Consider the following 27,844-nt stretch of genomic DNA (forward strand, 5'->3'; position numbering starts at 1 on the left):
GGTTCACTTTTACTGGGCGCCAAGTATCCCCAGCAACCAGTGTCTCCTGTACCAGCAGAAGCTCCATAACTCTCACTCACCGGCCTGCCTCTGCCGCGTCTTTGCCCACTGACCAGCCATGAGACGGCAGCTCCGGTCCAGAAGGGCTCCGGCCTTTCCTTACGGTTATCGCTACAGACTTGTGAGTCCCAGGGAGCAGAATATTTTGCTGTCCCTTTTCAGTGGGATAGGGTGGGGGTTGTATAGGTCTTGGCTTAGGGCTGCTTCTCCTTAGGACAGTCAGGAACAGTGAAGTTTAAGGAAGCCCATAGTTTTGAGGCAAGCAGTGACTCCCCAGTACCCCATCGCACCCTAAACTGCTGGACTGAAGAAGGAAGCCCCTCTTCTTGTGCAACAAAGATAAAGCAAGGGGAAGATGCCAGAGAACAAGGGGCTTTCTAAATTTTTCCTTGGGAGTCCAGAATTTGAACAGATTGTTTGAAGTCTGGGAGTGGAGATTTCCTTCCGATACCAAGGAATTTAGCCAAGAGAGAAGGGAAGGGGAAACGAAAGGCACTGCCTACCCAGCTGTCTCGATCCCTTTGGGTGGTAGCTTCTTAGGAACCCAGCTGCTCTTTTTCCAAAGCAGAAATTCCAGACTTTAGCTAAAATCATCAAATCCTAGACAGTAGCTGGGAGGAGTCCTAGACTTCACCTCTCCAGAACCCCTCATTAGGTAAAGGAGGCCTTTGGGGCTCAGAGCACAGGAGTGACTTGCAAGTTAGTAGAGGAGCCAAAGTGAGAATGCAAGTTTCCTCACTTCCAATCTTGTGCTCTTTCCATTATATTTGCAGCGTGCAACTCCTTAACCCTCTGGCCCTCCACCACCCACTGCCACCCTGCTTTGCATTTACTTTGCTATAAATCATTAATACAAACCACATGCAGTACTTTAGGGGGGAGGTATATTCTGAAATCTCCCACACACCGGATTGTGATCTGAACTCCCGGAGGAAACAACCCTTAATCCATTTTTCTTGGGGAATGGCCACTTATGTAACCAGCAAGCTAAGTGAAGATGGTCAACAGTTAGCAGAGGAAGGCACATATTCTTCTAAGCCCACATCAGCCTGTGGAGGGCTTCTCTTGACTGCCCAGCCACAATTTGTACAATCTCTCTTTTGACATTCCCAGAGTCCCTTCCAGCAATCAGAGCGGTCACAGTCTGTAGGGCATATATAACTAGTGCTTACTTGGCTTCCTTTCTATGTAATGCTGCTGAAATGTTGTGTATAATTTCAATTATTTGTCAACTGGTTTGGGTTTTAAATGCATCAGAGGAATCTTGCTCTTTATAGGGAATACTTGATCAAATTTAAAAAGAAATTATTCGATGCAGTGAGTAATCATGTGCTAATGTCTCTTTTAAAATTAACTAACCGTTTGAATGTTTACAGGGTGTTACTCAATGCAGGGCACAAATTTATCCTTCAGGTCATACTGCTTGTTTATACATTTGTTTATATGTTTGTATATTTAGAGTGCTCAAAATGGAGCCACCTTCTGCCCTTCAGACTCTTCCCTTTTAGGGCAACGTGATGGCCCCAGCACCCACCCACAACTCTCTCCCAGCACAGACACTATCACATGAGGGCGGTGCCACTTTAGGAAACTGAAAAAAACAGACCCTCTCATTACCAAAGGATTCCCTACTGGATTCCGTTAAATAGTTGGTTGCACAAAAGTGCCTCTCTTGCAGAAGGTGAGGTTCTCCTATACCGGGAAGCGGGGAGAGGGAAAAAGATATTTGAGGTTTCTGAAGCTCAGGCAGTATGAGAGCTGTGGGGAAATTAGCACTGAGAAGGTTAATTCTTCCCGGGAGGGTAAAGCTTTAATGACAAGCCATCTTTAATGAGATTAGCGTGAGAGCTCATATCTACAAATAAGATCAGGCTGAGGCCAAAGCCAGCTGCCTCCTCTGTGGAGCAGAGGTGGAGGGCAGGCGAATAGGCAACAAGGAGAGAAAAGGAAGGTGTTTAGAAAATATAAAAGGAGCATAAATTCCTCCACGTTGAAATGTTACACTTCAAATTCCCTGAGATTCTCGGTTGCAGATTCTCTGGGGGCCATGATGACTACCCACTACAGTCCATGTGACTGCTGAGGTGAGGGACCAGGCTTTGTGAGAGCATCCCCCTAGAGTCCTGGCTCAGGAGCTTTAAGTCAGCCATTGACACTTGCTCAGACCCCACTGGTGTCCTAGCTGTGGGTTCCACACTGTGGAGGGCCATCAAGGAGTTAGAAAACATGGACCCTGCCCCCTGGTGCTCAGAATGTAGGTCTGGAGGTCAAATGGGTACATATGATCACACACAAGTGAAAGAGACTTAAGAACAACTATTGACCCATTCAGCATTGAGTGATGGGGTTTATTTTCCTAAGCCTTACCCTGTGAGTCTGTCAGAGTTAGAAATCTTTGATTATAAGCACCTACCATCCCTTGGGAACATAGAATCTAACACACTGTTGTGCACCATAAATCTGCTAAACCACCCCTAAGCACCTGTGCTCAGTGTGATAGAAGAGAAACATCACTGTCCATGGTATGGAGAGATAGGGGTTCTGAGACTGTCAACTCTCTCATGAACTTGCTGTGTGACTTTGGCTAGATCCTGTCCCCTCTCTGGGCCTCACAAGTGAATCTTCAAGTTCCCTGCTGGTTTTGATAATGGTGCATAATGCAAAGCTGTACGTTTGAACAAATTAGAGAGCAATTCAAGAGTGCTTCTAATCTAGAGCTCGACAGCGCTAGGCCAACTGAATGCTGAGACTAGAGTCCTGTCATTCTGTATCACTGTTACTGATTCCGAACAATCCAGTTTTCTGAAACCACCCCCCTCCCAAACAGCAGCACTTTTAGCCGAGCGTCCTCTAAATGGCCTTTGAGGAATCAGGCAGGGAGGGGGCAGCACAGAGCCCCAGGCCTCTATCATTTGACACATCCAAGCCCAACAGGTGCACAGGCCCCGCCACTCTTCAGATTTGGACAGCAGAGAGGAGGGAGGGTGGCCTTGGCAGATCCACAGAGAGCAGAGATCCAACTCTCCAGCCTGTGGCCCAGAGGCATTTGAAATGCCATTTGGTGAAGTCTGGGTTTTTCCTTTTTTGTTTCAATTTTCTTAGAACCACTCGGAGAAGATTACAGTTTCAGACCTCAAGTAATGGCTGCAATCAGTCAATCAACAAATATGTGCTGAGCATTTACTACGTGCCCAGATTTTTGCCTAGGGTATGGCGTTGGGGGTGGGATGACTAAGAAAGTATCAGTTGGCGTCCCAGGTGGTCTGTCCAACCAGCTTAAGGCATGAAGAGGTTCCAGCGTGGGCAACAGTCAGAGAGGCAGCAAGTAACCTCTATCTCTTGTTTCTGTTGGGAAGACAGTCTAAGTTTTGAGGAGGGGTGCAGCAGCTGGCCTCTTGTCCTGATGTCCCTCCCAGGCTATTTTTAGGCACAACTTAGGACAGTGAGGTTGAGCAGCTGAAAGTGTACAGGGTGTTAGGACAAAGCTGGCTTGGGCTGAAAACTTGCCATCACGGACACAAGTGTCTAAAACTACTCCATCCTCCAGTGTTGAGCTCAGCTCTGCCCTGACGGGCCAGACAAAGTTAAGCGGGAAGCCAAGGCCTCAGGACAGAGCAGTGACATGAGCAGTCCTAGGGGAAGAGCCCAAATGTCTGAAGCTGAGAATAAGACTTGCACCTCTATGGAAAGAATATTGGGTCAAAATGGGTCATAGAAAGATATTTCCTGCAAAAGAACAGAGAGAAAGAAAATCTGCCTCTTGTAACAACAGGTATGTTTATGGGTAAGTGGACATCTGAAGCATCTCCAAATATTGAGTCATTTTCCATTTATTTTTGGCTGGTGAGATGGGCCCCTGGAGATTTCCTTTTCCAAAAAGGGGACTATGTTTTGTCACTGTTTCAGGACGATCAGGATGAAGTGAACCAGAACTACTTAGCAGATGAAGAGGAAGAAGCAGAAGAAGAGGCTCGGGTGATGGTGGTACCCAATTTGAAGGAGGAGGAGGAAGAAGAGGAGGAGAAAGAAAAGGAGGAAAAGGAGGAAGAGAGTCAGGGTCAGGAAACAAGCAATGCCTGGTGGCAAAAATTGCACATTGTGAACGAATACCTGTGGGATCCGGAGAAAAGGATGTCTCTGGCCCGAACAGGTCAGAGTTGGAGTAAGTCCCAGTTGTCCCAATGCCCTAGTCAGATGTCCTTTGCTTTTGGCTTGGTGTCCGGAATTCCTTTACTATACATTGGATGGGCTTGTCTGCAAACATCTCTTAGCATTTCCTGTACCGGGATCAATGCCTGGGGAAGTAAGGAGCAGATACCATCAGAACACACTCCAAGTGGATGAACAAACTTGACTGTAGAGCTGAAACCCTCTGGGCTCAATAGCACTTGCAGGGCAGAGAGACAGTGAGAATGAGATGGGAAGGTGCAGATTGTGTTTTAAGCCCCAGCCCTGTCACTTTCTACCTGTATAAGTCTGGGCTCATCATGAATCCTCTCTGAGCCTCAGTTTCCTCACCTGCGAGATGAGGGAAACAGTATCTGCCTTTCCTCTCTCACAAGATCAGCCTGAGGGTCCAAAAAGCTGTTAAAATTGTAAAGTCAAAAGTACTATGGAGAAGACTATTTCTAGGACATGAGACTCAAGTCCCTACTAAAGTGACCAAGGGTTTAATAAAGCCTCATCATTTCACCTAGTAATGTCAGAGAAGGAGAGCCAGGTCTGCCCCTGGGCCCAGCTTGTGGGTGCTTTATGCTCCCATGGTGTCTACAGAGAAATGGGTCAAAGGGAACATTTCTAGTGATTTAAGTCTGAACCTCCTCACCTATATTGCTTGATCAATAGCAGAACTGCAACCCTTAGCATCTCCCCTTTGTACCACACGCTGCCACCCTTTCTACTTCACAGCTTCCCCAGCACTCCTCGCCCAGGGTCCTACTCACCTCTTGAACTGTTAATGCTGATCCTTCTCAGGAGATTTAGCTTGTGGTAAAATTCATACTCGCCACACTCGCCACACTTCTTAGAAAAAGAGCAGCTGCCGGTTTGGAACTCAGTGAACCCAGAGGAGAAGCAAAAAACAGATAACTCTATGGATGGAATAAGAGTCCTCCAGTGCCAAGGGTCTTGGGTGCTAAAGTTGATGGTCATGCCTTCTAAAGGCCCCGTGGCTGAGAATTCTTCCCTTTGTAGTTTGTGTTTCTAATTCAGCTCAGTCTGGGTGAAACAGCCCACCCTGCTTCCTGGTATTAGGAATAGCAGGTGTGGGGCTCTGAACAACACCCACTTCCCTTCACCCCACTTCAGTTCCCAGCCCCACCCCTGCCCATCCCTCGAACTCTCAACTGGAACAAATGTACCATTCAAGGAACATTCTGACATTCTGGAAAGCTGCAGACAAACGCTGGACACTCATTGGGGTTCCAAAGGGGGCACAGCTGTTTCTCCCTTGCCTAAAGAGGACTGGAAAAACAGGCCTTGTGAAATGCAAGTCTGATTCTGGAAGAGGGAGCCCTATGTTAACCCGTAAACAGCCAGCCAGTGGAACATCATCAGATGAGCTGATCCAAACTGTGCCTGTGGAGAACAGTCCATAGGCCAATAAGTGGGCATGAGGGAGGAAGGTTCAAGTGCCCAGGGAAGATACAGCAGTGGGGAGACTGTAGGCCACATCCAGGCCTCTGGGTAGTGGGTCTAAGGAGAGTCCAGGAACTCAGGCTGCTTCTGTGGGGCTACCCTGGGCAAAGAGCAAATAGTGATGTTAACACCTAAGCCACCACATGGCTCGCTGCCCTCCTGTTTGAGAACTGGGTGCCACTTAAGCACTTACTAACCCTGTCCCAGCCTGGACATCACCATGACCAATATATTCACCCAGCCTATTATTATATTCTGGGCTTTCCCTTTGATAGCAGGGCCACCTCTATTCTTAGGAGCTATATGTTATTTTATTGGGTACTGACAAGAACTGTATGAGGTAGTAATATTATTATCCCATTTTACAGATGCAGAAACTGAGGCTTAGAGAGGGTAAGTAACTTATCTAAAGTCACACAGTTAATAAGTGGCAGTACTGGGATTGAAACCCAGGTTGGACGAACACTGGAGTTCACTGTCTGGCCAGAACACCACACTGTCTTCATGAACTCCAGCAATGAGCAAGGCCCTAATGGACAGGGCCTCAGGGCCTGATGGCGTGTTTTAGTGGAAGGAGTGAAGAGTTGGGATCGTGGGTACCTAGTCTATTCAAGATACACTGGTCTATCCAAGCTTGGGTGGGGCATTCAGGAGAAAACCCTGGATTACCCAGAGGAGCAGCTCAAGTAGAAATTGATCATTCGGAGCAGGAAGGGTTGGAGGGTCAATGGGTTCAGGTGGTCACAGTGCTTGGTTTTGCTGGGGGGTGCGGTGTAGCTGAGACAGCCCATCACAGGCTGCAGGGCACAGACTCCTGGGTAAAGCTGAGGGGACTCACTGCTAGTGCCACTCTCCCATCTACAGCTTCCTGCCACACAGCCTGGGCAAGAAGGAAGGTATCTCCAAGGCACATACGTGTATTCTACTGCTTTCCTTTCATCCCTGAAACTGAGCCTTCTGGTCCCCCACGATGGCTCCAGCTGTTGATCTGTTCCCACGATGGGGACGCGGGTAGAGGAATGGAGGGGGCACAGGGCATAGCCCATTAGGACAGCTGGTGGGCAGCAGCCAAGTACCACAGGCACACAAAGTGCTGCTGCTGCTTCTCCAGGGATTCCAACCGAATCAATGTGTTCATGTTTCAGTTCTGCCTCAGTTCATCTTATAAAGCCTAAAGGTTCACTTCCAGTGAGATTATTAAGAATTCTTTTTCTCCTTTCTCCACTCCTTTTTGTTGTTGTTGTTGTTCATTTTATTTGGTTCACAGTTCAATTTAAAAATTAATATTTGGATTTGGTTTGGAGTACAGCAAAGTTATGTCATTTGTTCCAGTTTCTGGTTCATGATGCAGTTCAAATCTGTAGTTCTGACATCATGTCACTGCTGTGAGCAGAGCTAGATATTATTTCCTGCGAGAGCTCCAAGGAGGACTTAAAAAGAGCTTCTCAGCAGCAATCTCTCACTCATTCACTCACTCTCCGCTGTCTAATCCTGGGGCAAACCTAGTCCTAATCCAGCCCACAGAGGAGGAATTCACACAACTTTGCTTCTGGTCCTATAGCAATAATAGTATTCATAATAACAATGGTGAAGACTACCATTTATAGAGCACTTAGTATCTGCCAGGCTCTGTGCTGTGCTATTTATATGCATTATTCAATGTTAAGAAGTAAAGACTGTTATTATCCTCATTTTACAGATGAGGAAATTGAGGCCCAGAGAGATAAATAGCAGGTCTAAGATTAAACAGGACAGGATGTAAGAAAAGGCTGAATTTCAAATATTGCTAGGGATATAGATCAGAATATGAAGTAAGTACTAAATTTATCCCATTTTAACGGCGGGGAATCGGGGGTGCCGAGAAGTTTTATAACTTGCCCAAGCTCACAGGTGGGGCTCACGGGCAGCAAGTGTCAGTAATTAAGTACAGTTTCCCCTTTCTCCCTTCCCCATCCTGTGTTAGTGTTCTTTTTGAAAAGCAGAGCCACTTAAACTTTTGCCAAAGATGAATAAGATTTGAAATACATAGAGTGAAGCCTCACTTTGCCTTCATTAGAGGCAAGTCCAGTGGAAAGGAATCAAAAGTTTGAATTATAGGCTATGTGAAAAGAAATGCTGTTTTCATTACTTGCAAATATATATAATCACTGGAACCAAGCTGCTAGGACTCTTTAGGGCACATGCTTTAATGAATAGCGAAGAATGATTTGTACTTAGGACATCAACGGTAGCCCAGAGGACTCCCAAGCAATTTGTCCTCTGCAGTACTTTGAACTCCACTCCCCTGTAATCTTGTTCATGGTCATCATTTGCTCAGCAAGCCCTTCCATTGGAGATGCTGTAAAGGTAAACTGCAATCAGACCCCTGACACAATTCTCACCAATTCCAAATTGGTGAAATCTGAATAAGCAAGGACATACTGAATCTGAGGGATTTATAAAAAGCCATGTCACATGTATGGGTTGGTTGTGCTTCGATGAGTTCAAATGTGGAGGCAGGGCTTGTTGGCCAGCACTGACCACTCTCATCTCTGATTGTTCTGCAGGCCTGATCTTAGTCATTTACTTCTTCTTCTATGCCTCCCTGGCTGCTGTGATCACCCTCTGCATGTACACACTGTTTCTGACCATCACTCCTTACATGCCAACCTTCACTGAGAGGGTGAAGCCTCCTGGTGAGTGCCCAAATACCCTGTGCTGTCAGAACTTGCTGGACAGAAACCTGCTTGCACAGCATGTTCAGCCTCAATTAACTTTGGCTCTTCCCGGTAATGACTTCAGGATTCAATTATTAAGAGTAAAAGTAAAATGGTACTTGGCAAATTATGGTCCTTTTCATTTTGATTGCCTGGGGGGAAATGGTTTCATGGGAATCGATACAAAAAAATTATCCCAAGAACGGGTTAATATATCCAAGACCTGTTTTCATTGCCAGGAGTTATGATCAGACCCTTCGCCCACAGCCTTAACTTCAACTTCAACGTTTCTGAACCTGACACTTGGCAGCATTATGTGATTAGCCTAAATGGCTTTCTCCAGGGTAAGTTCCTCTGAACAGTGGGAATACGTTTGGAGAGGTGATGGGTGGGAATTCAAAGTTCAAAATTCACTTGGTCCAGAAATCCCAGACTTACTAACACAGCCCATCTTAGTTTTTCCTTATCTTACATCCCCCTCAATGCATGCAGATACAATCAAAAACGGCTCTGCATTGTGATTTGTATGTTGCCTTGAAAAGCATATAAGCCAACTCTCCAGCAAAACATGTTCAATGGGGCAGAGAACTTGTTTTCTCCCCCTAAACACCCTACAGCACCTAGTTATGTCCTGGGCACATCCCAGTGGCTCAATAATGATCAATTACAAAAGATAATTCTGGAGAGGGAGGTAGTGGTCAGAAAAAAAGAGTGTTCTCCAGAACTGGAAGACCCCTGCCTCCCGTCCTCTTTCAGGGTAAGAGAATTCATTTCCTGGAGGTGATCCATCTCAGGAAGAGAGCAAGGGTCTCTATCTAAATAGCAGTCCATAAGGGAGTTAGAAGGATAATCTCTGGATGGCAGTGACTCCAACATTTTGATGGCAAGTGTTTTCAAGATGTCTATCTCTATAGCATCATCAGATACATTTTTAAGGACAAATGAATGGCTTTTTGAGAAGCCTTACACAGGGTGAAAACTGAGGTAGCAGCTTGGTTAAGGTTAAACACCGAGCACATGGGCTCTGGATTTATCTGGCTATCAAAGAGGAGCTCCAGTGGGTTTACACTGCTGCACCTATTATTTGTTAGGTGGCGGGGGGGGGAGCAGTTAGACTGGTTTGGATTTCCTGGCCTGGCTGAAGTGGGGTGACAGGGATGGCCAATAGAACATGCACTGAATTAAGATGATTCGCTTATGTGATGGGAGGTGTTATTTAAGTGCATAAATGTTGTCAAAGAACTTTAACCCTGCATAGCAGAGTCTATACATTTGCAAATGGGAGAACTGAGGCTCAGAACTGGGAAGAAGCCTGATCAAAGTCTCCCAGCAGCAGAACCAGTGGTTAAACCCACGTCCCTGTTCTTAACACCCTTGCTACTCAAAGTGTGATCCAGGGACCAGAAGCATCAGCATTACTTGGGAGTTTGTTAGAAAGGCAGAATCTCAGGCCTCACCAAGACTTGCTGAATCAGGATCTGCATTTTAGTAAGATCCACAGGTGATTTGTATGACCTTTAAAGCTTGAGAAGTGCTGCTTTTCATAATTCTTTGTCACTTCCAAATGACCAGGAGTTAGAAAATCAGCTTTGTATCAGTAATGTTCAGTGTTATCTTGGGTAAGTCTGAGTGTCACACTCCTTACCTGTAAAATGAGGGGGGCTGGGTTCTTTCTGAGTCCATGTAGTTCCAGTTTGGACTCCCAAAAATGTTTTGGGCATCATAGCCAGCACAGTATCTTTTTTTCTTTCAAATGCTTGTGAGCTATCGCAAATATATTGCCAGAATCTTTGCTGAGAAAATCCCTCCAAGAAGGTAGCAGATGCAGAAATATCAATTCTGACCTGATGACAGAGATGGGGAACATTAGGAAAAGCATTGAGTTTTTTAGTTCCTAAGTGTAGATAATATGCCCTGTTTAAAAAGAACACGTCTCTGAAATAGACATCCCGGAGTATCAATTTCATTCCCATGAGGACAGGGATTTTGCAATAAGGGTCATGCCCATGTCACATTATTTTTAACGGAACTACCTGAAGAGAAACAATGAGCACATGATTAGAGTTTGTATTTAGGAAGTTATTATTTGAGCATAGCTCTTGTTCTTAAAAAAGAAACAGATGAAAACAAAACCTTGAATTGAATGTAGCTTTATCAAAGGAAAAATAAAAGCTTAGCCATAATTGTAATAGATTTAAAATTCCCAGTTGCTTCTAATATCAAATCCAAGTCACAATCTATCTAGATGAGGATCCAGCAGCACATTTGGAGTTCTACCTCTGGTGGATCATAGGTGTACAATCTCCTCTGAAAAACTGGGCTTCTTGGAACATGAATGTATGGGGGCTAGATCTAACAGTACTAACTGGATTCTATCATTTAGAACCAAATTGGAAATAAGACAGTAATTTCTAAAGCCCAGTTCTAGGGCATCTATTAGCCCAAGGAGTCAGGTCACAGGTAGCCCTTTTCAGCTCTCTCCCTGATATGTTACCTTGGACATATGTTACATTCCCCTCAATGTAAAGGGACATTAACTCTGAGTGCCTCAGGTCTCAGGAGACAAGATCTCACCCCTTTGCCCTCTCAGTGGAGACCCTGTGGTTGTCATTTTCTGGCTTTCAACCTAAGCTTCTATTTTGCAATGCTAGCTTCCCTCTGTAAAGAACGAGGAGCTGGTTTATCTCCTCTTCTTCTTCTCCCTTCCTCCTGTCCCACAACACACAATTCTCACTCTCTTGCTCTGGGGGCCTTTCATGACCTGAAAGGGAGATGTCTCCTAGGCTGAACTTAAAGAGATCTAACCCAGGAGCTTTGCCTCCTTATTATATGTGCCACACCTTGATATGATTCAGTCCCTTTTCCAAAATCTGTCTACTATGTGCCTATTCCTCTCCCAGAAGTAGAAGAGGCAGTTCCCCAAGTTTACAATTAACCATATCAGAAAAGAAATGATGGAAAAATAGAAAAAAGTTATAAAGCGACCAACATACAATCCAGAGATGGATATCAAACAACTTCCAAGGGAATGAGAAGCAAGGGGACAGCTGATCCAAGTAGGCTGAGGGGACCAGCCCAGAAGGCTTCTTGGAGGGATGTTGCTGGTGAAGGGCCTTGGGCATCACAGGGCCTAGGACAAAGTGAGTGGGCTTTCAGAGGAGCACAAGCATGCTGGACAAAGGAAACTAGAAGGAGAGTGATGGAAAACATGGCCTTCCCCTGTAGCACCTGTCTAACATGACCCTTTGCCACTCACACATGCTTTAGGTTATAATGACAGTCTTCAAGAGGAAATGAATGTAGATTGTCCTCCGGGCCAGTACTTCATCCAAGATGGTGATGAGGATGAGGACAAGAAAGCCTGCCAATTTAAGCGCTCCTTCCTGAAGAACTGCTCTGGCCTGGAGGACCCTACTTTTGGCTACTCTACTGGACAGCCCTGCATCCTTCTAAAGATGAACCGGGTATATTGGCCCTTGATGCTCTGGCGATGATAAGTGGATGAGCTGGGTAGGAGGGCTCTGGCCACTCCATTTCTCTTGGGCTCTGTCTTCAGACACTGTAAGTTTGGCCATTTTTACCAACAGCGTCAGTAACACAAACAACTGGACAAACCTACCAAGCAATAATTCTCCCTGAACACTTCCTATTTGATTCTTCTCCCACATCCCTAAACCTGCCCTTTGATGCTTCTGTCGGGAATGAGATCCTGAACTGACATGAGGGTGGGGTGGGAGACAATTCTTATATCACAGATGCATTTTCCTTCTCTCCTGCCATGCCTTAGGTGGGGCAGAGCCTTACCAGGCACACTCCTCTTGAAACCAGTAAGTTCTTCAGGGTGATCTTGCTGAAGTTGCCATTGTATGAATATCAGGCACAAATACAACAAGGAGTAAGCTGAGCTGCGCAGCTCTGAAGATATTTTGCGTTTTCTGCTTTTTGTAACATTTCTGAGAAGGCAAAATAGATCAAGCCTATGCCTAAGGGATGACTCAAGGGGGGTTTAGAAAAGCCCCATTTTTACTGTCAAATCTGGTTTTTTATTTTAAAAAACACACTGATTTTCTTTTGCTAGATTGTTGGCTTTCGTCCTGAGCTTGGAGACCCTGTGAAGGTTTCTTGCAAAGTTCAGGTAAGGTGCCTTTCTGAGTAAGCACTTTCAGCACATCTGTTTCATGCAAAAAGGTGAGTCATCCCTTCCAAGGGCTTTACCATGGACGCCTGAATAAGGGTTAGGGAAAGAGTTATTCTTTTCATAACTACACCTCCCTTTACACTTTCAGGCCTCCCTATTTCCAGAAAGCATTGAATTCATGTGTATTTGTGTAGGGGGTGTGTGTGTGTGTGCTGATTTATACCTGTGAAACCCAAAGACCCAACCTCAGCTGAGGGCCACAGCAGGGAACAACTACGTGCCAAGTCATTAACTGGGATTCTGTTTACACTTTTGCTTTTAGCTCTAATTACTTGTTTCTTTAAACTAAACAAGCAGCTTTCATTAGAATCATTAGTCCCTGCTTTTAAAACTGAATTTCACTTTTTGCAGCAATGACCAGTGGCACTGGGTGTTGCAATAACAAATGACTACAAGGGAAGTATAAACAGAACCCCATTAATATGCTAATTAACTGTCCTTCAAGGGACCATTAACTCCTATCTCATCTGTGCCAATTAGCTCCTTTGTAGGAAAAAGCCCTAGATCTTAGGTTTGCTTCTTAAACCGGCAGTAGCTCCCTCCTGTTTGATAACATCAACTACAACCTGAGCCCTGGACAGTTGTCTTGCGAATGTGTGAAGCCAGGTAATTCCATTCTCAGTACTAGAAATAAAGCTCAAAACTCCAGTCTTGATGGTGGCAGATCAGAAAGCAGCAGAAGGCAGCATTTATTCAGCCAAGAGTTCACATTCAGCAAGCATGTATTGATCACTTATTATGTACCAGGTGCTTTGCTAGGTGTTGGGGCTGCCAAGAGAACTATGAATCTGTCTCTGAAATCAGGGCAGTCAAGTGATACAGGCACTATGAAAGGTGCAGTGAGGACATTAAAGATGGAAAGGTTAGTTCCACATGGGAGGTGGTGACACTGAACATGAGCTCTGAAAGGTCAGCCAGTGCCTGCCAAGTGCACAAGGTAGGAAGGACATTCATTCTGTTCACATGTACATGAGCGTGTATATAAATACACACACATGTGATGTGTGACTACAAACTAGTGGAACTGACTCCACAGATCATTCACAAAAAAATGAATTTCAATGCTTTTTAGAAGAATATATAAATAAACCCTAAAGACGAACTCAGTCTCAAACTAGCATATTAATTGCATAGAGTCCTGCTTATAGTTTCCTAGTGAAAGCCATTCATTTTTCAGCTTATATTGAACCTTGCTGAGAACCGTCCTTTTTTAAAAAGAAAAAAGAAATATTAAGAGTCATCATACGTCCTACACAAATCAATACTGGTCAAATCCACACCCACTAGTGGAAATCAAGTAGGATAAGGTAATTATTAGACTAAATTAAGGAGAGCTCAGTTTATACTAAGAGCAATTACACTATGTTGACAGAAGGAATCGCATGACCCTAGCGAGTGATGTGCTAGCAGCGCACTGTTTGTCCCTTACTAGCCCCCAGACCTCTGCTTTTTAGGGCAAGCCGACTGCAGAAGCGGAACGTGCAGTCTGCTCCCTGACACGATGGGATGAGGGGAGACTTGGCTATGTAAGCATTTCCAGTACTGGGCCCCTCTAGCTCATCCTCCTGCCTCCACCTGCTGTAATGAAGCACCTCAGAGAATACGGTCAGAGACATTTAAGTGAGCCAGATATAGACTGTGTCCCTCTGTACCTGGTCTGACCTCCAAAAGAACTGAGACCTCAGTGTGCACGTTGTCACGGACGGGGATTTACTAACCCCATAAGTTCTAATTTACACCTGCCTCGGCGCCAATGTCCCAGACTGGGTGCCAGGCCCAGTATGATGCTAGCACAGTAGGTCCTTTTGCCAGAGCAACACCAGGTACTGCAAGCCCCTTGGAGCCCTTCTGTCTGGGTCCCCTCGGAGCCAGCACAGAGCCATACTGAGAACCTTCAGCCTCCGGAGGCTGGGCCTTCTATTCAGTATTCTTTGAACTGAAAAGCCAAGGTACTGTCTCCTGGAATCATTCCTCTGGGGATAGGTCTGGGCTGAGCCATGCCCCATTCTGCTTTCGTCGTCTTCCTGAGATGGTTGTAGAACACACAGTGATTTCGCCTGGGACACAGGTCCCTTTAGCTCAGGTTCCAACTCACTGAGTGACCCCCCCCCCACATGACATGTACCTACTTTTACTTACAGAGAGGTGATGAAAATGACATCCGATCCATCAATTACTACCCAGAGTCGGCTTCTTTTGACCTCCGCTACTACCCTTACTATGGCAAACTGACTCATGTAAGTCTGTATTCCCTTCAGTCTCTGCTGTCAGAAAGGGCTCAGAGACAAAGGGCTGGCTGGGATCTGTGAGAATTAAGGAGCAGCAGGTAATAGCAAAGGGGTAAATAGTCGCTGGCCAAGACTGAGTTCACTCTACCAATTCCTATCCCAACCACTCCTTTCCAAATCTGAAGGCATCTCAGATATGGTCTGGCCTAACACCTTCAGTTCACAGATGGAGAAATTAGGGTTCAGAGAGAAGTGACTCGCCCAAGGTCATATAGCTAATTAGTCAGGAGCAGACAAATCACTTGCCATTGCACTCAATTTCACCCAAATAATCACACTTTCTTATTGCTCCCACTTGGAGCCTTGGGGCAGTGAAGGCTTCATCTCCATCTTAGAGACTTGATAAATACTAGTTCTGGTTTGATTCATTGGCTGCTATCCAGAAAATCACATCACACTGAGCTAGAAATAGTTTTCCCCAGAGGACAATCAGACAACTGACACTGACTTATGAGAGAAATATATCATTTCCCCACTGTCCCAGGGCAGAGAGAACATGTCTGTTGCTTTAGCCATTTCTGACTTGACATCGTGGGATTTACTCAGTTCCCACTATGGACGTTATTCCATCCTGCACTGAATATCTGATCACTTCCATCCTATTGCCCTCCCCCACATACCCTCCCCTCCTCACACTTAGAATTTATTGTTCTTCCACCTACAGGTTAACTACACCTCCCCGCTGGTGGCGATGCACTTTACAGATGTGGTAAAGAACCAAGCAGTGCCTGTGCAGTGCCAACTGAAGGGCAAAGGCATCATAAATGATGTCATCAATGATCGTTTTGTGGGTAGGGTAATCTTTACTCTGAACATAGAAACCTAAGGACTTCAGGGAGCCACTCCCACCAGTTCTGTTTCTGTTCTATTTCGTGTTACCCTGGTAGCACCTGAATTCTTTTTCTGCCATCGGGACACAGCCAAATGGACACCTAAGATAGCAGATCATCTTTCCTTGCTTTTGACATATGTATAAAATGACATTGTGGGAGCTATTTGATTTTTTAAAGGTAGTCTCTCCTGATGACAAATAGATTATATTAATTTCCTTTCCCCCTGCTTAAAACTAAAACCCATTGTTGCTGCTAGAAGTCTCGCTGTAGTGTAAACATAGTATCTGATAAAATTCACAATAGTCATAAAAGAGAATTTCTATAATGATTATAAATTCATGTTTTCTAAAACTTTGTTGTTTTTAGAGATGAGATTCCTCCCAACCAGGCTGATAACTAACCCTTTTTTTAAAACCTGCCTGGCAAGGTCTTTCCCTGAGAATCACCAACCAGACCAATCCAGAATACACCTAGGGCCACCATGCCTAGGGAACTCTATATCCAGAGGTGCCTGTGAAACTGGCTGCCTCACATGGGCAACTAAATACTGATGCAAAGACTAGCTTATCTTCAACTGGGACAGAAGTCAGTGATAACTGGATATTGTTCTGAGATAGACCAGAACATGGACCTTCCCTATGACTTTTTTGGGAGGTTAGGCCCACTGCAATTGGGGAGAACACCTACCATGTGGATGTGACTGGTATTTGACTCCTTGCTTTGTGGTGTAATCATCCAAAGGCAAACATTCCTGCAAAAAGATTTGTCTCAGCTTCAGGCAGAGGAGAAAACAAAGAAGATCTCTACCAGCTGATTCTTATTTGTTTGACAGTAGTATGATGTTCTTTGAGACTATCAGAGATGGATGTATTGACGCCCCCAAAACAGCTCCGGGGACGGAAATGAGGGTCTCCCAATTGATGTGTGGTAAGACAGAAAGCCCCTGACAGGCCATCTTAAATCCAAGGCCCATTAGCCAGCTTTTCATTTGCTTAAGAAATGATATGAGGCAGATATTTATCCAGGCTGTGGATCGGCCAGGCAGCTTGGTCTCATCTTTGGCCATGAGACTGTTGAATTGCTCCTTAACACCTCCACCAGGGGGAGGGCTGGGACAAGGAGAAAAAGAGTATCGGAGAAGAGCAGAGTGTCAGGGTCCAAAGCAAGCTTAAATGCCACCTAGAAGTATCCAGAGTCTGAATCTCCTCTACTATGTTCACCTGCTCCCAAAACAGGGAACGGATCGTCTGGTAGTGAAGACAAACAAGAGAAGTAACTGCAACATAGTATGACAAGAGTTATAAAACTAGTATGTGGAAATGCTATGGAAACATGAGGAAAAATAACTTAAGCTGGGAAAGTAGCAGAGGCCATTTCACATGCAAAGTCACCATCACGAAAGACCATGGTGTGTTTGGGCAACCGTGAGCAGTTCATGTAAATGGAGCATAAAGGGCTCAGAGCAATGGCAGGGAGTGGCGGGGATGGGGCTAGAAAGGTGTACAGGTACTGAAAGCAGACTCTGAGTTTTATCCAGTAAGTGAAAAGGAGTCATTAAAGCATTTTAAGCAGGGAAGCTCCGTGATCATATTTACATTTTCAAAAGAGCACTTTGGCAGCCACGATGTGAAGTGTGGGTTGGAGGGGGCAAGACTGTGGAATGAGCAATGAGGGAACAGGAGGAGTCAAGAATGACTCCAGGCTTTTGAGCCTGGCTCGAACTAGTGGGATGGTGGTATTGTTGATTAAGCCTGGGAATCCATGAGTAGAGCAGGATTGGAGAAGAAGATGCTGAGACCAGTTTTGGACATGGTGATTGGCTTGTGATTTCTACTGGTTACACAGATGTGGAGATGTAAATATAAGTGGGGTTGGGAAGAAGGAAATCTGAGAATGAAAGCAGCATTTGCTTAAGTGAACTCTCTCAAGAAAGTCTAGGCTATTTAATCATGGGAATTTGAGCCACTTAAGTAAACACACCACAGCAATCTAGTCTCTCAGGTAGTGCTTCTCTCCTGGCTTATGGCAGGAAGCGCTGCTTCTGCTCTCTGGAATCTCTTTCCCAGACACCTTCCCACTCTTATTGACAGAGTAGAGGGAGCTGACTGCTGTTGACAAGTGATCAAAGATATGTGGAAAACACAAAAAACAATGAAACTGTCTCCTCCCAATCCCTTTCCTTATGAAATTCAATTTTCAAAACTAACCTTTAAAAAGAAACAAACCTGAAGATAACAACTTTATACCACCTAAAAATTACCTCAAATAAACTCTCAAGATTTAGTAGTAAAAGAAAATAGAACATTAGATCTGGAAAGGATATTAGAGAGTGTTTAGTTAAAATAACCTGCTTTGCATCTGACTCCAGGTCCAGTGCTCTTTCTACTCTGATCTGCTGCTTAACAGGAAGTACCATCTTTTTAAAAACCAATGAATGATTTCCCAAACATTTTAAAACATATGTCAAATCTGAGTTAGAATAGTTAACATTTCACAGGAATTCAACTACTGGTGCTATATTTTATACATAATACATTATCCTGTTAAATATGTTGACTATTAAACAGACAAGGAATTATGACTCTTTTGTCATACAGTATTTCTCATTCAATGGAATCCATTGTGTCCACAGTTTCAAAGCAGTATTGAATAGTACTAGGATAGTTTGGGATATCAGCTGGGACGTTTAAAAATAGCTTTATTATACAGAACTGAATATTATAATCTATTCATTAAAATTGGATTCTAACAATTCAATACACTTCTAGTGGATTAATTTAAATAGTCCCCCATACTGTGCTGTACCAGGATTTGATTTGTATACCATCTGCTGCAATGCACTTGGTTTTACTCGACTGTCAATGAGAAATACTACTTCCAAATGCCTTCATGGTTTTGTCCATGCAAGACATGATTCTGTACTCCTCACCCCTCTGAAATTATTATCCTAAAGATACTTTTCTTAGGCATCTGTTTGTTGGGAATCTTCGTGTAGAAAACATTAATATTGTCTTGGGGAGTTGTTGACAGCAATAAATTGAAATAAAAAAGAAGTGTATGATTTCCTCTTTCTAGACTGCATCGCTGATTTTCCCACAAGAATTGGGCAGACATGTGGGTGGAAAACTTGACAACTGACAGCCTATTAGTTTAAGAGTTTTTTCTTTCTCTCCCTCCCACCTTTTTTTTTTTTTTTTTTTTTGACTCTTGGGATTTAGCCACAGGAGGATGAAACTAAAAGTTTCATTTCTGAGCATTTTTCCTTTTGCAGTCTTCATGCTCCACTTTCTCAGAAGACTACTTTGTCAGAGCAAACTTCCTTTCTTTATCAAGGTTGAGTCCCAGTATAAATTGTCCTATTTGTTTGTGTAGAAGAATACTAAGAGATATTTTGAGGTGGAGAGAAAGAACCAAAATCCAACTAGAAAATGAAATTACTTGATGAAAGCCTCGCTAAGTGACTTCAGAGGGCATATCTGACCATGAAGTATCTCCCAGAGCAAATCCCTAGTGGTAATTGCAATTAAAGACAGAAATATTTCCACTCCCTTGTTTGACTCAGAGGCTAGGCTGCAGCAGGAATCCCTTCTTTCTTTGGAAGCTGTCCTGGCCTAAGGTCTACTAGGCTGATACGGTTTGACTAGGGGGAGGTCCTTGATCCCAATATATTTCTCCCATCTAGGTTATTCATTAGAGTTATTTTTCCTTACTGACTTCAAACGTGATGAAGTAATTTAACTAAATCATACAGAAGTGTGATTTACATTGTGATTTTATCCAGGCAGAAAATAGAATTTTGGGTGTTTATGTGTGTATTAAGGTGTTTGAGAGGGAAGATGGCTAGAATGGATGGAGGCAAAGGAAAATGGAGTTGAAAGGCTGAATAGTCTTGCCTACTTCACAAAGTCCTTTATTTGTAAGCTAGGGGGGAAGAAAGTTGATAGAAGGATCCAAAAGGTTTAAGGAGAATGTGATAAACTCTCAATCTGGCAGCCAGTATCCAGGATGTACTTCCTTGCAGGCTCCTATATGGCCATAGCATCAGTTAGAGTTCCAACAAGAAACAGACAGCACACTTGACAAAATAGAATAATTGGAAGAGGATTTATTTACAAAGAGATTACTTATAAATGTGTAGATGTAGGGAACCACAAAGAATATCACATAACCCAGGCTAGTATAAGCTAAACTCTTACCTTCCCTAGGCCCTAAATGGCAGGAGTAGGAACTGGTTCTCAGAACCCAGAAGGACTGAGTCATGTACCACTGCCTGCCTTGAAAGGAGTGGTGGTCTTGTTGGAGGACTAAGCTAGCTCAAGGTGATCTTGTAGGTATGGAAACAGGAGAAGAAATACCTTCATTTAATTTTCCTTCCTCCCTCTGATCTCTTGCTGGTAGTTTCCACTGGCCAAACCCAACCAAAAGTCAGAGGACAAGGAAGCCCACTGACGTGGTCCATACAGGTCAGCCTCCCAAAGAAGAAAGCAGGGTGGGGAAGGGTGGAAAGTGCATTTGGAGGGGCAAACAGGAAATAGCTAGCACGGCCACCAAGTGGAGATTTTGTGGACAGACTCCTCAGAGCCAGGTACAGTGCTGGCACCATCTACCGAACTGACTCCAGTGACTGGGGCGATTTTTTCTTCATGCATACTCTGCTCCGTGGCTATGGGGTCAGAGGCTTTCCCATTATAGAAACTCTTTTCTCTATTCTTTAATACTCATTCCCTTTTCAAACTTCCTCCTTCATACTTTCCTAATCTGGTATCTTTCGGTATATCATTTAGAACTATTTTGCTTGTGAGTGACAAAACAAACAAATGAATAATAAAAAAAAAAACCCTCAAATTGACTCAAGGACAGAAAGGAATTTACTGAATCATATAACTAAAAGTCCACAAGGGGTGGAAATAGCTCAGCAGTAGAGTGTATTCTTAGCATGCACAAAGTGCTGGGTTCAATCCCCAGTACCTCCATTAGGAAAAAAGAAAAAAGAAACAACAACAACATAACTGAAAGTCTAGGTTACTTTGGTTTCAGGCACAACCAGGTCCAGGAACTCTAAGATGTCATTAGAAATGAGTCTCTCTCCATCTCTCTATGCTGCTCTCCAACACGTTGGCTTCATTCTCAGGCTCCACAAATCAAAATATGCAAAATGGCTGCCAGGACTGCCAGGCCTACATCCTGAAAGGCTAATTCCCCTTTGAAAAGATAGCTTCTCTTCCCTGATAGTTCAAATAAAAGTTCTGGGTCTCTCATTGGCTTGAATTGGATCCTGTATCCAACCCTGAACCAATCTCTGTGGCCACAGGGAGAAACTTCTCTAATTGGCCATGCTTGAGTCACATGCCCACCCCTGGAGCTTGAGGTGATATCAACACACTCAGCCTGCCTGGATTAAAAGTCAGGGAGAGGTGATCCTCCTAAGGAAAACTGAAGTGATGTTACCAAAGAAGGGAGAAGGGTGTACGGATGGAAAGTGGAAGATAGAATAGATGTCCACTACATTTTGTCAGTGTCCTGTCAAATCCTACACTTACTTATGGTTGTATCTAAACTTTTAGAATAAAATCTTTTCAAAATTTTAACATTAAGATCTCCAAAGAACAGTCCTTTCACTCTATTCTGGCATTTCATCAACACCTTTCAGTCAGAAGAAAGGGAAGGTGGAGAGAGAGAGAAAGAAGCCACCTTGATCTACCCTACTTTGTCTTTACCGAAGAAAATTCCATAATTCAAATTTGCATTCGAGGTCTGGCTTGCATAAAACATTTTATTCCCAGAACAGAATGATACAACCTTCATAAAACAGTTAACTTGAATCATAAAAGTATTTGACATCCATCAGAACAAACAAATGAGAAGCAGGATGAGGGTGACATCTTTTCCCTCCTCTCCAATCCTCTGGCTGATGATACCACCTTGCATACAGAAAATCCTAAGGAATGTACTAAAAGATTATTACAGCTAATGAACAAGTTCACCAAGGTTGCAAGATAAAAAATCAGTATAAATAAATCAGTTGTCTTTTTCTACACTTGCAGTGAATGATTCAAAAAATGAAATTAACAAAACAATTCTATTTACAATAGCATCTAAAAAGAATAAAACACTTAAGAAAAGGTTAACAAAAGAAATGTAAGACTTGTACACTGAAAACTACATGATATTGTTGAAATAAATTAAAGAACTAAATAAATGGAGAGATGTCAGTATTCATGGATTAGATTAATAATGCTAAAATGATAACACTCCCTAAATTGATCTACATATTCAATGCAATCCTTTCAAAATTCCAACTTCCTTTTTTGTTCAGAAATTAACAAGGTGATCCCAAAATTCATATAGAAATGTAAGGAAGCAAGAAAAGCCAAAATATTCTTGACATTTTGAGCCAGGTAATTCTTTGTTTTGGGGACTGTCCTGTGCAGTTTTGAATGTGTGCATGTTTGCATGTTTGGCCAGCATCCCTGACCTCTATCCAATAGATATCAGTAGTAGCCTCTTCAGTTTTGGAAACCAAAAGTGTCTCCAGACATTGCTAAATGTCTTCTGGGGGTCAAAATCACCCCTAATTGAGAACTACTTGTTTAATAGAGTATATATCTTTAACATCACAATCTACTATCAAGTTATATTATACCGCTTCAAGTATCATATATGAACTTTACCATATATGGTATGAAATGGTACACTTCCATTTCTCCTGTCTGGGCCTTTCTGTTTTTACTATCATACATTTTAGTTATTCATATAAGCCCTACAACACATTGTTATTATTTTTATTTAAACAGTAAACTATTTTTAAAAGATTTAAATAACAAAAATTTTCTCATATATTTAACCATGTAGTTACCTTTTCCAATGCTCTTTATTCCTTTGTGTAGACCCAGATTTCCAACTAGTATCATGTTAATTCTGCTTTAACAGAATTAGTTCTTTAACATGTTTTATAGTGCAGAACTGTTGGTGATGGTTTGTTTCAGTTTTCGTCTGCCTGGAAGTCTTTATTTTTGCCTTTGTTTTTCAAAAATATTTTGATGAATATAGAATTCTTGATAAACAGTGTTTTCTTTCATTTCTTTAAAGATGTTGCTTCACTGTCTTCTGGCTTGTTTCTTCAAGAAATCTGATGTCAATCTTTGTACATAACCATATTTTTCCCCTTGTTCTTTGTGAGATCTTCTCTTTATCGCTATTTCTAAGCACCTTGATACTATATGCTTAGCATAGTTTTCATGTTTCTTGTGCTAGGAGTACATTGATCTTCTTGGATCTGTGAGCTTATAGTTTTCATTAAATTTGGAAATAACTCAGCCATTATCTCTTCAAATACTTTTTCAGCTACCACTCCCACTCAATCTTCTCCTTCGGGGACTCCAAATACACACATATATTGGGTCACTTAAAATTTTCCCACAATTCACTGATAACACTGGTCTTTTTTCAGTCTTTTTCTATCTGTGTTTCATTTTGAATATTTTCTACTGTTATGTTGTCAAGTTCACTAATATTTTCCTGTATAATTGGTAATCTATAGTTAAGCCAATACAGTGCTTATTTCATCTCAGATATTGTAGTTTTTGTTTCTACAAGTTTGATTTGGGTCCTTTTTATATCTTCCATGTCTCTATTTTTTATGTTCAATCTCTCTCTAGTTTATTGAGCATATGAAATACATTTATAATGACTTTTTTTTTAAAAGGCTAGACTATTACAGATTAATGGGCAGTAGTGTATGGCCTGGCCCACTGCTCAGGAACTTGGAGGTAAAAAAATTGGAAGATTACAGACAAATGAGTCTGGGATGTGGATGAACATATAACAATGGTAACAAAGTGTGAAGATCTTCAGATCACATGTTAACGCTCACCAAAGAGTGTCTATCATGGAAGAGGTACTAAAAAACCAAATAAACAAAATGACTTGGTCGGTTGACATTAGGCAGCCACTTCAACACTGGTATGTTGAGCACATGAACAAGGTGGCCTTAGTGGCAGAGGTGGAGACTAAATGTGGACCCAACAGTATGGATTCATACCTACCAAGACTGATCTAGCTACTGCCACCTCTGAATGCCCAACTTGCCAGCAAATGAGGCCAACAAGGAGCACCTGGTATGGCACCATCACTTCTAATGGACCATTTGGTGACATGCTGACTACAATGAGCCACTTCTATATTAGATGTATCAGCAGTTTGTTTTCATAGCAATGGACATATATTCCAGGTATGGGTTTGCCTTTCTTAACCACAGGGTCTTGATCAATATTGCTATCTGAGAACTTACAGAGTATTTGATCAATTGGCATGACAACACATAACACTGCATTAGAGACCAGGGGATGAATTTTACAGCAAAGAAAGTATAAGAGTGGGCCTATGATGATGGGATCTACTGGTTTTGTACATATGACACCCCCCATAAAGCTGATATCCTGACAAAGTAACAGAATTGCCTGCTAAAGGATAGCTGAAGTGCCAACTCAAAGTAAATATCCTGTGAGGATAGGGTCCCTATTCTCCAGAATGCATTATATTCATTGAATCAAATATTTTTACATAGTGTGTGTCCTCAATAAGAATACATGGGTTCAGGAACAAAGGAGCGGAAGCAGGAATAGCCACACTTATCATCACCTTCAATTACACATTTGGGGGGCTTTGCATTTGCCATCCCTGAAATTGTGAACCCTAGAAGGGTTAGAGGTCTTGGCCTGAAGGGAGCTCACTCTAGCCAAGAGTTTATCAACTTTGCCTAATGACATTTTGAGCTACATAATTCCTTGTTGTAGGGCTGTCCTGTACCTTCTAGAATATTTAACAGCATCCCTGGCTTCTACCAACTAGATGCCAGTAACACACTCTTTCTAGCTGTAAGAAATAAAAATGTCTCCAGATATTGCTAAATATTCCCTGGGGGACCAAACTACCCCAAGTTGAGAACCACTGCTCCAGTCAATAAAGAAAAGAAGATTCATTTTGAACTAGAATTTGTGGCTGCCACCTGGGCATTTTGATCTCCTTGCATCCAGGGACCAGTAGGCAAGAAAAGGGGTCACCATTTTAACTTGGTCAATCGACGCTAATTATCAGGAGGAGGTAAGGCAACTGTCATACAATGGGATCAAAGAGGTATTGTCAGGGGATCAAGTAATCTCTAAGCAGAAGCAGCTGCTAGGTTGGCTTGCTACTCTGTCAGAGATTTGGCCAGTAAGGAGAAAAGCCCAAATGGATATACACAGTTTATTATTTACACAGATAGTATAAGCAAGATCAGCATAGTGTCAGCTCCCCACATTCCTAATCTCATAGGACGACACTTGAACCATAGGGAGTCACGTAACAGACTGGTAGATCACTGTCTTGGAGGAGCCAATTCTAGACAGCAACTAAGAGGTGTTATAGCCTACAGCTATACAGTAAGGAGGCCGTGGTAGATAGTCTTATCCTTCACGAAACCAAGGAGGTAAATGAAAACCTGATTCATGGCATCCTCCTGCAAGATAAGGAAGCTGGTGAGAAATAGCCTTGTGACAACTTCTCATAAGTTTACTATCTTGCTATCTTCCTGGAAGGATCATAGGGTGTTCTGCCAAAACTTAGATCGGACCAACTGAGCCTTGCCTCTGCTACATACATAGATATAAGCAAGGTTGCCAGCGTGCCACAGTTGAGCTGTTTCCCTACAGGAATGTATGTGGAACTCAGGTAATCCACTTGAATATTTACAGGTGCTACCTTGCTCAGTTATGACTGTAAATGGACAGGTACAGCAATCCTGGACTAAAAAGGACATGGTGGTGAGAAACTCAGGCCCCTCAAGGATGAAGGTCTGAGTCATACCACTAGGTAAGCCCCTGAGGCAACAGAGGTGGTAACTGAGGATGAAAGGAATTTAGAATGGATAGTAGAGGAAGGAGGTGATGACTATCTATTGTGAACTCAAGACCAACTGTTGTAGTGTTGGTTGTAGTTTGTAACGCTAAACTCCTTCTAAGTTCCCCTCAGAAGGAAAAGCCATCTAGAGTTCTGTTTAATGTTTAATCTACTCCTCCAATATGTAGAGAGAAATGTATCCAAGAGGCACAAATGGTGTCTTGTGGTAGAGATACACTTCCCAGATCTCTCTTCAGCTCTGGAAAGGGCAGTCAGCAGACCATGTGTATCTGTCAGCTGTTTCAGGATGTGCCTCAACTCTAGAGTCTCTCTTTGCCCAAGTTACACCCATTTTGGGGCAGCCCACATCCAGTAACTGAGTGAGCTTGACATGGACCACTGTGACTGGCAATATTGATTTCAGAGCTCTTTGCTGGGTCATCCAAGTCTGTGTTTGGCCTGTATCGTATTTTGGCTTCTTCATGGGCCCAATCCTCCGTCATCTACCTTTCACAGCTGTTGATTCCTAACAAACATCTACACTCTAATTTCATTTCCACATCTGTTTCTGGAGAACCCAAACTGTAACACCAACCATGATGTTCAGATCCAGATTTAGAGGAAACATACATCTTGGTAAATCACAATATACTCTATATTTCATTTTTAGTGGAATAAAGTTGTTCATGATATTTCCTTATAATCCTTTTAATGTCTGCATGAATCTGTAGTGATGTCTTTTTATCTCGTTCCTGATGTTGGTAAGTTGTGTCTTACTGCTTTTTCTTCCCCTAGAATCTGGCTGGAGGTTTATCAATTTCATTGAGTTCCTTAAATAACAGTTTTTTGATTTCATTAATTTTCCTCTGTTGTTTTACTGTTTTCTACTTCATTGATTTCTGTTCTGATTTTTATTGGTTTTTTTCCTATTATTTTGGATTTAATTTGCTCTTATGTTTTTGGTCTCAAAGTGGAAGATTAGACCATTGAATTGGGAACTTTGTTCTTTTCTAATATAAACATTTAGTTCTATAAGTTTCCAAGCATGTTTAGATTTAAACATAACATGTTTAAACATGTTTACATTTTCCTCTAAGTTTATGCTTTAGTTACACCTCAAAAATTCTAATATATGGTGCTTTTATTTTCATTCCCTCCAAAACACTTTCTAATTTTCCTTTTGATTTCTTCCTTCACTCATGAATAATTTAGTAGTGTATTACTTAGTTTCCAGATATTTGGGGATTTCCAGGTATCTTTCTGTTATTGATTACTAATTTAATTTCATTGTGGTAAGACAACATACTTCACATTATTTAAATGATTTTAAATATATTGACTTGTTACATTGTTTTATAACTCATAATCTTGGCAAATGATCACTTGAAATATGTATTCTGATGTTTGTGGGTGTAGTGTTCTATAAATACCAATTAAGTCAAGTTAATTAATCATACTTTTCAAGTCTTCTATATGTTTATTAATTTTCTAATTGTTTAATAATTGTTCAATTATTAAGAGAGTGGTGTTGAAATCTCTGACAATAATTTGTTTGGATTTGTCTGTTTTTCCTTTCAGTTCTAAATTTTTGCTTCATGTATTCTGAACCTCTGATATTAGTTACAAAAAGATTTAGAATGCTATGTCTTTTTTATGAATTAATCTGTTTATCATTATGAAATGATTTTTCTTATACTTTAGCCTACTTGTGTCTTTATATTTTAGGTGAGTTTATTGTAGACCATACAGAATTGGGGCTTTCATTTTTTATCCTGACAATCACTACCATTTACTGGAGTTGTTTAAACCACTTATATACAATGTGATTATTGATATGGTTGTATTCAAATCTACCATCTTGCTATTTGTTTTCTGTCGGTCCCATCTGTTCATCCCTTTCTTCTCTTTCTGTCTCCTATTTGAATTAAATGATTCTACTGTATCCCCTTTATTGACTTATTAACCATACTGCTTCATTTATTTCTTGTGTGTGTGTGTTTTTAAACATTACTTTAGGATTTCATAGTAGATATTTTTAACTTATCCCTGTCTACCTTCAAGTCATATTACACCACTTCACATATAGTATAGGAGGAGCTTTACAACAACTAGGTTCCATTTCATCTTTGTGCTATTATCATACATTTTTCTTCTACATATGTTATAAATACCACACTATATTGTTATTATGTTTTCTTTATTCAGTTACTTTTTCTGTTTGCAACATGACTTTTAATAAGCTGAATAGTATTA

General features: G+C 42.2%; 1 protein-coding gene across 8 annotated transcripts; it reads left to right on the forward strand.

The window, feature by feature from the left end:
- Positions 1-27,555, forward strand: ATP1B4 (ATPase Na+/K+ transporting family member beta 4). Of its 8 annotated transcripts, none has more exons than XM_045523305.2 (9): positions 1-181; positions 3,967-4,222; positions 8,244-8,372; positions 8,633-8,737; positions 11,661-11,857; positions 12,472-12,528; positions 14,046-14,117; positions 14,733-14,828; positions 15,544-27,555. In XM_045523305.2, the coding sequence occupies exons 1-9, from the start codon at positions 119-121 to the stop codon at positions 15,703-15,705; spliced, it is 1,137 nt and encodes a 378-aa protein (XP_045379261.1). In that variant the 5' UTR covers positions 1-118; the 3' UTR covers positions 15,706-27,555. The 8 variants fall into 8 exon arrangements, with proteins under 8 accessions (XP_045379261.1, XP_045379262.1, XP_010962245.1 ...); XM_045523306.2 differs by having other exon boundaries at positions 3,967-4,210; XM_074359018.1 differs by lacking the exon at positions 1-181 and adding an exon at positions 205-3,844.
- Positions 27,556-27,844: the final 289 nt, after the last annotated feature.

The sequence above is a fragment of the Camelus bactrianus genome, chromosome X (genome assembly GCF_048773025.1).
Source record: "Camelus bactrianus isolate YW-2024 breed Bactrian camel chromosome X, ASM4877302v1, whole genome shotgun sequence".
Taxonomy (NCBI): domain Eukaryota; kingdom Metazoa; phylum Chordata; class Mammalia; order Artiodactyla; family Camelidae; genus Camelus; species Camelus bactrianus.

Coding starts and splice junctions, on each gene's coding strand:
- ATP1B4 (XM_045523305.2), top strand. CDS start 119: ATGAGACGGCAGCTCCGGTCCAGAAGGGCTCCGGCCTTTCCTTACGGT. Junction 182..3,966: donor ACGGTTATCGCTACAGACTT/GTGAGTCCCAGG, acceptor TCACTGTTTCAG/GACGATCAGGATGAAGTGAA. Junction 11,858..12,471: donor TCCTTCTAAAGATGAACCGG/GTATATTGGCCC, acceptor TTCTTTTGCTAG/ATTGTTGGCTTTCGTCCTGA.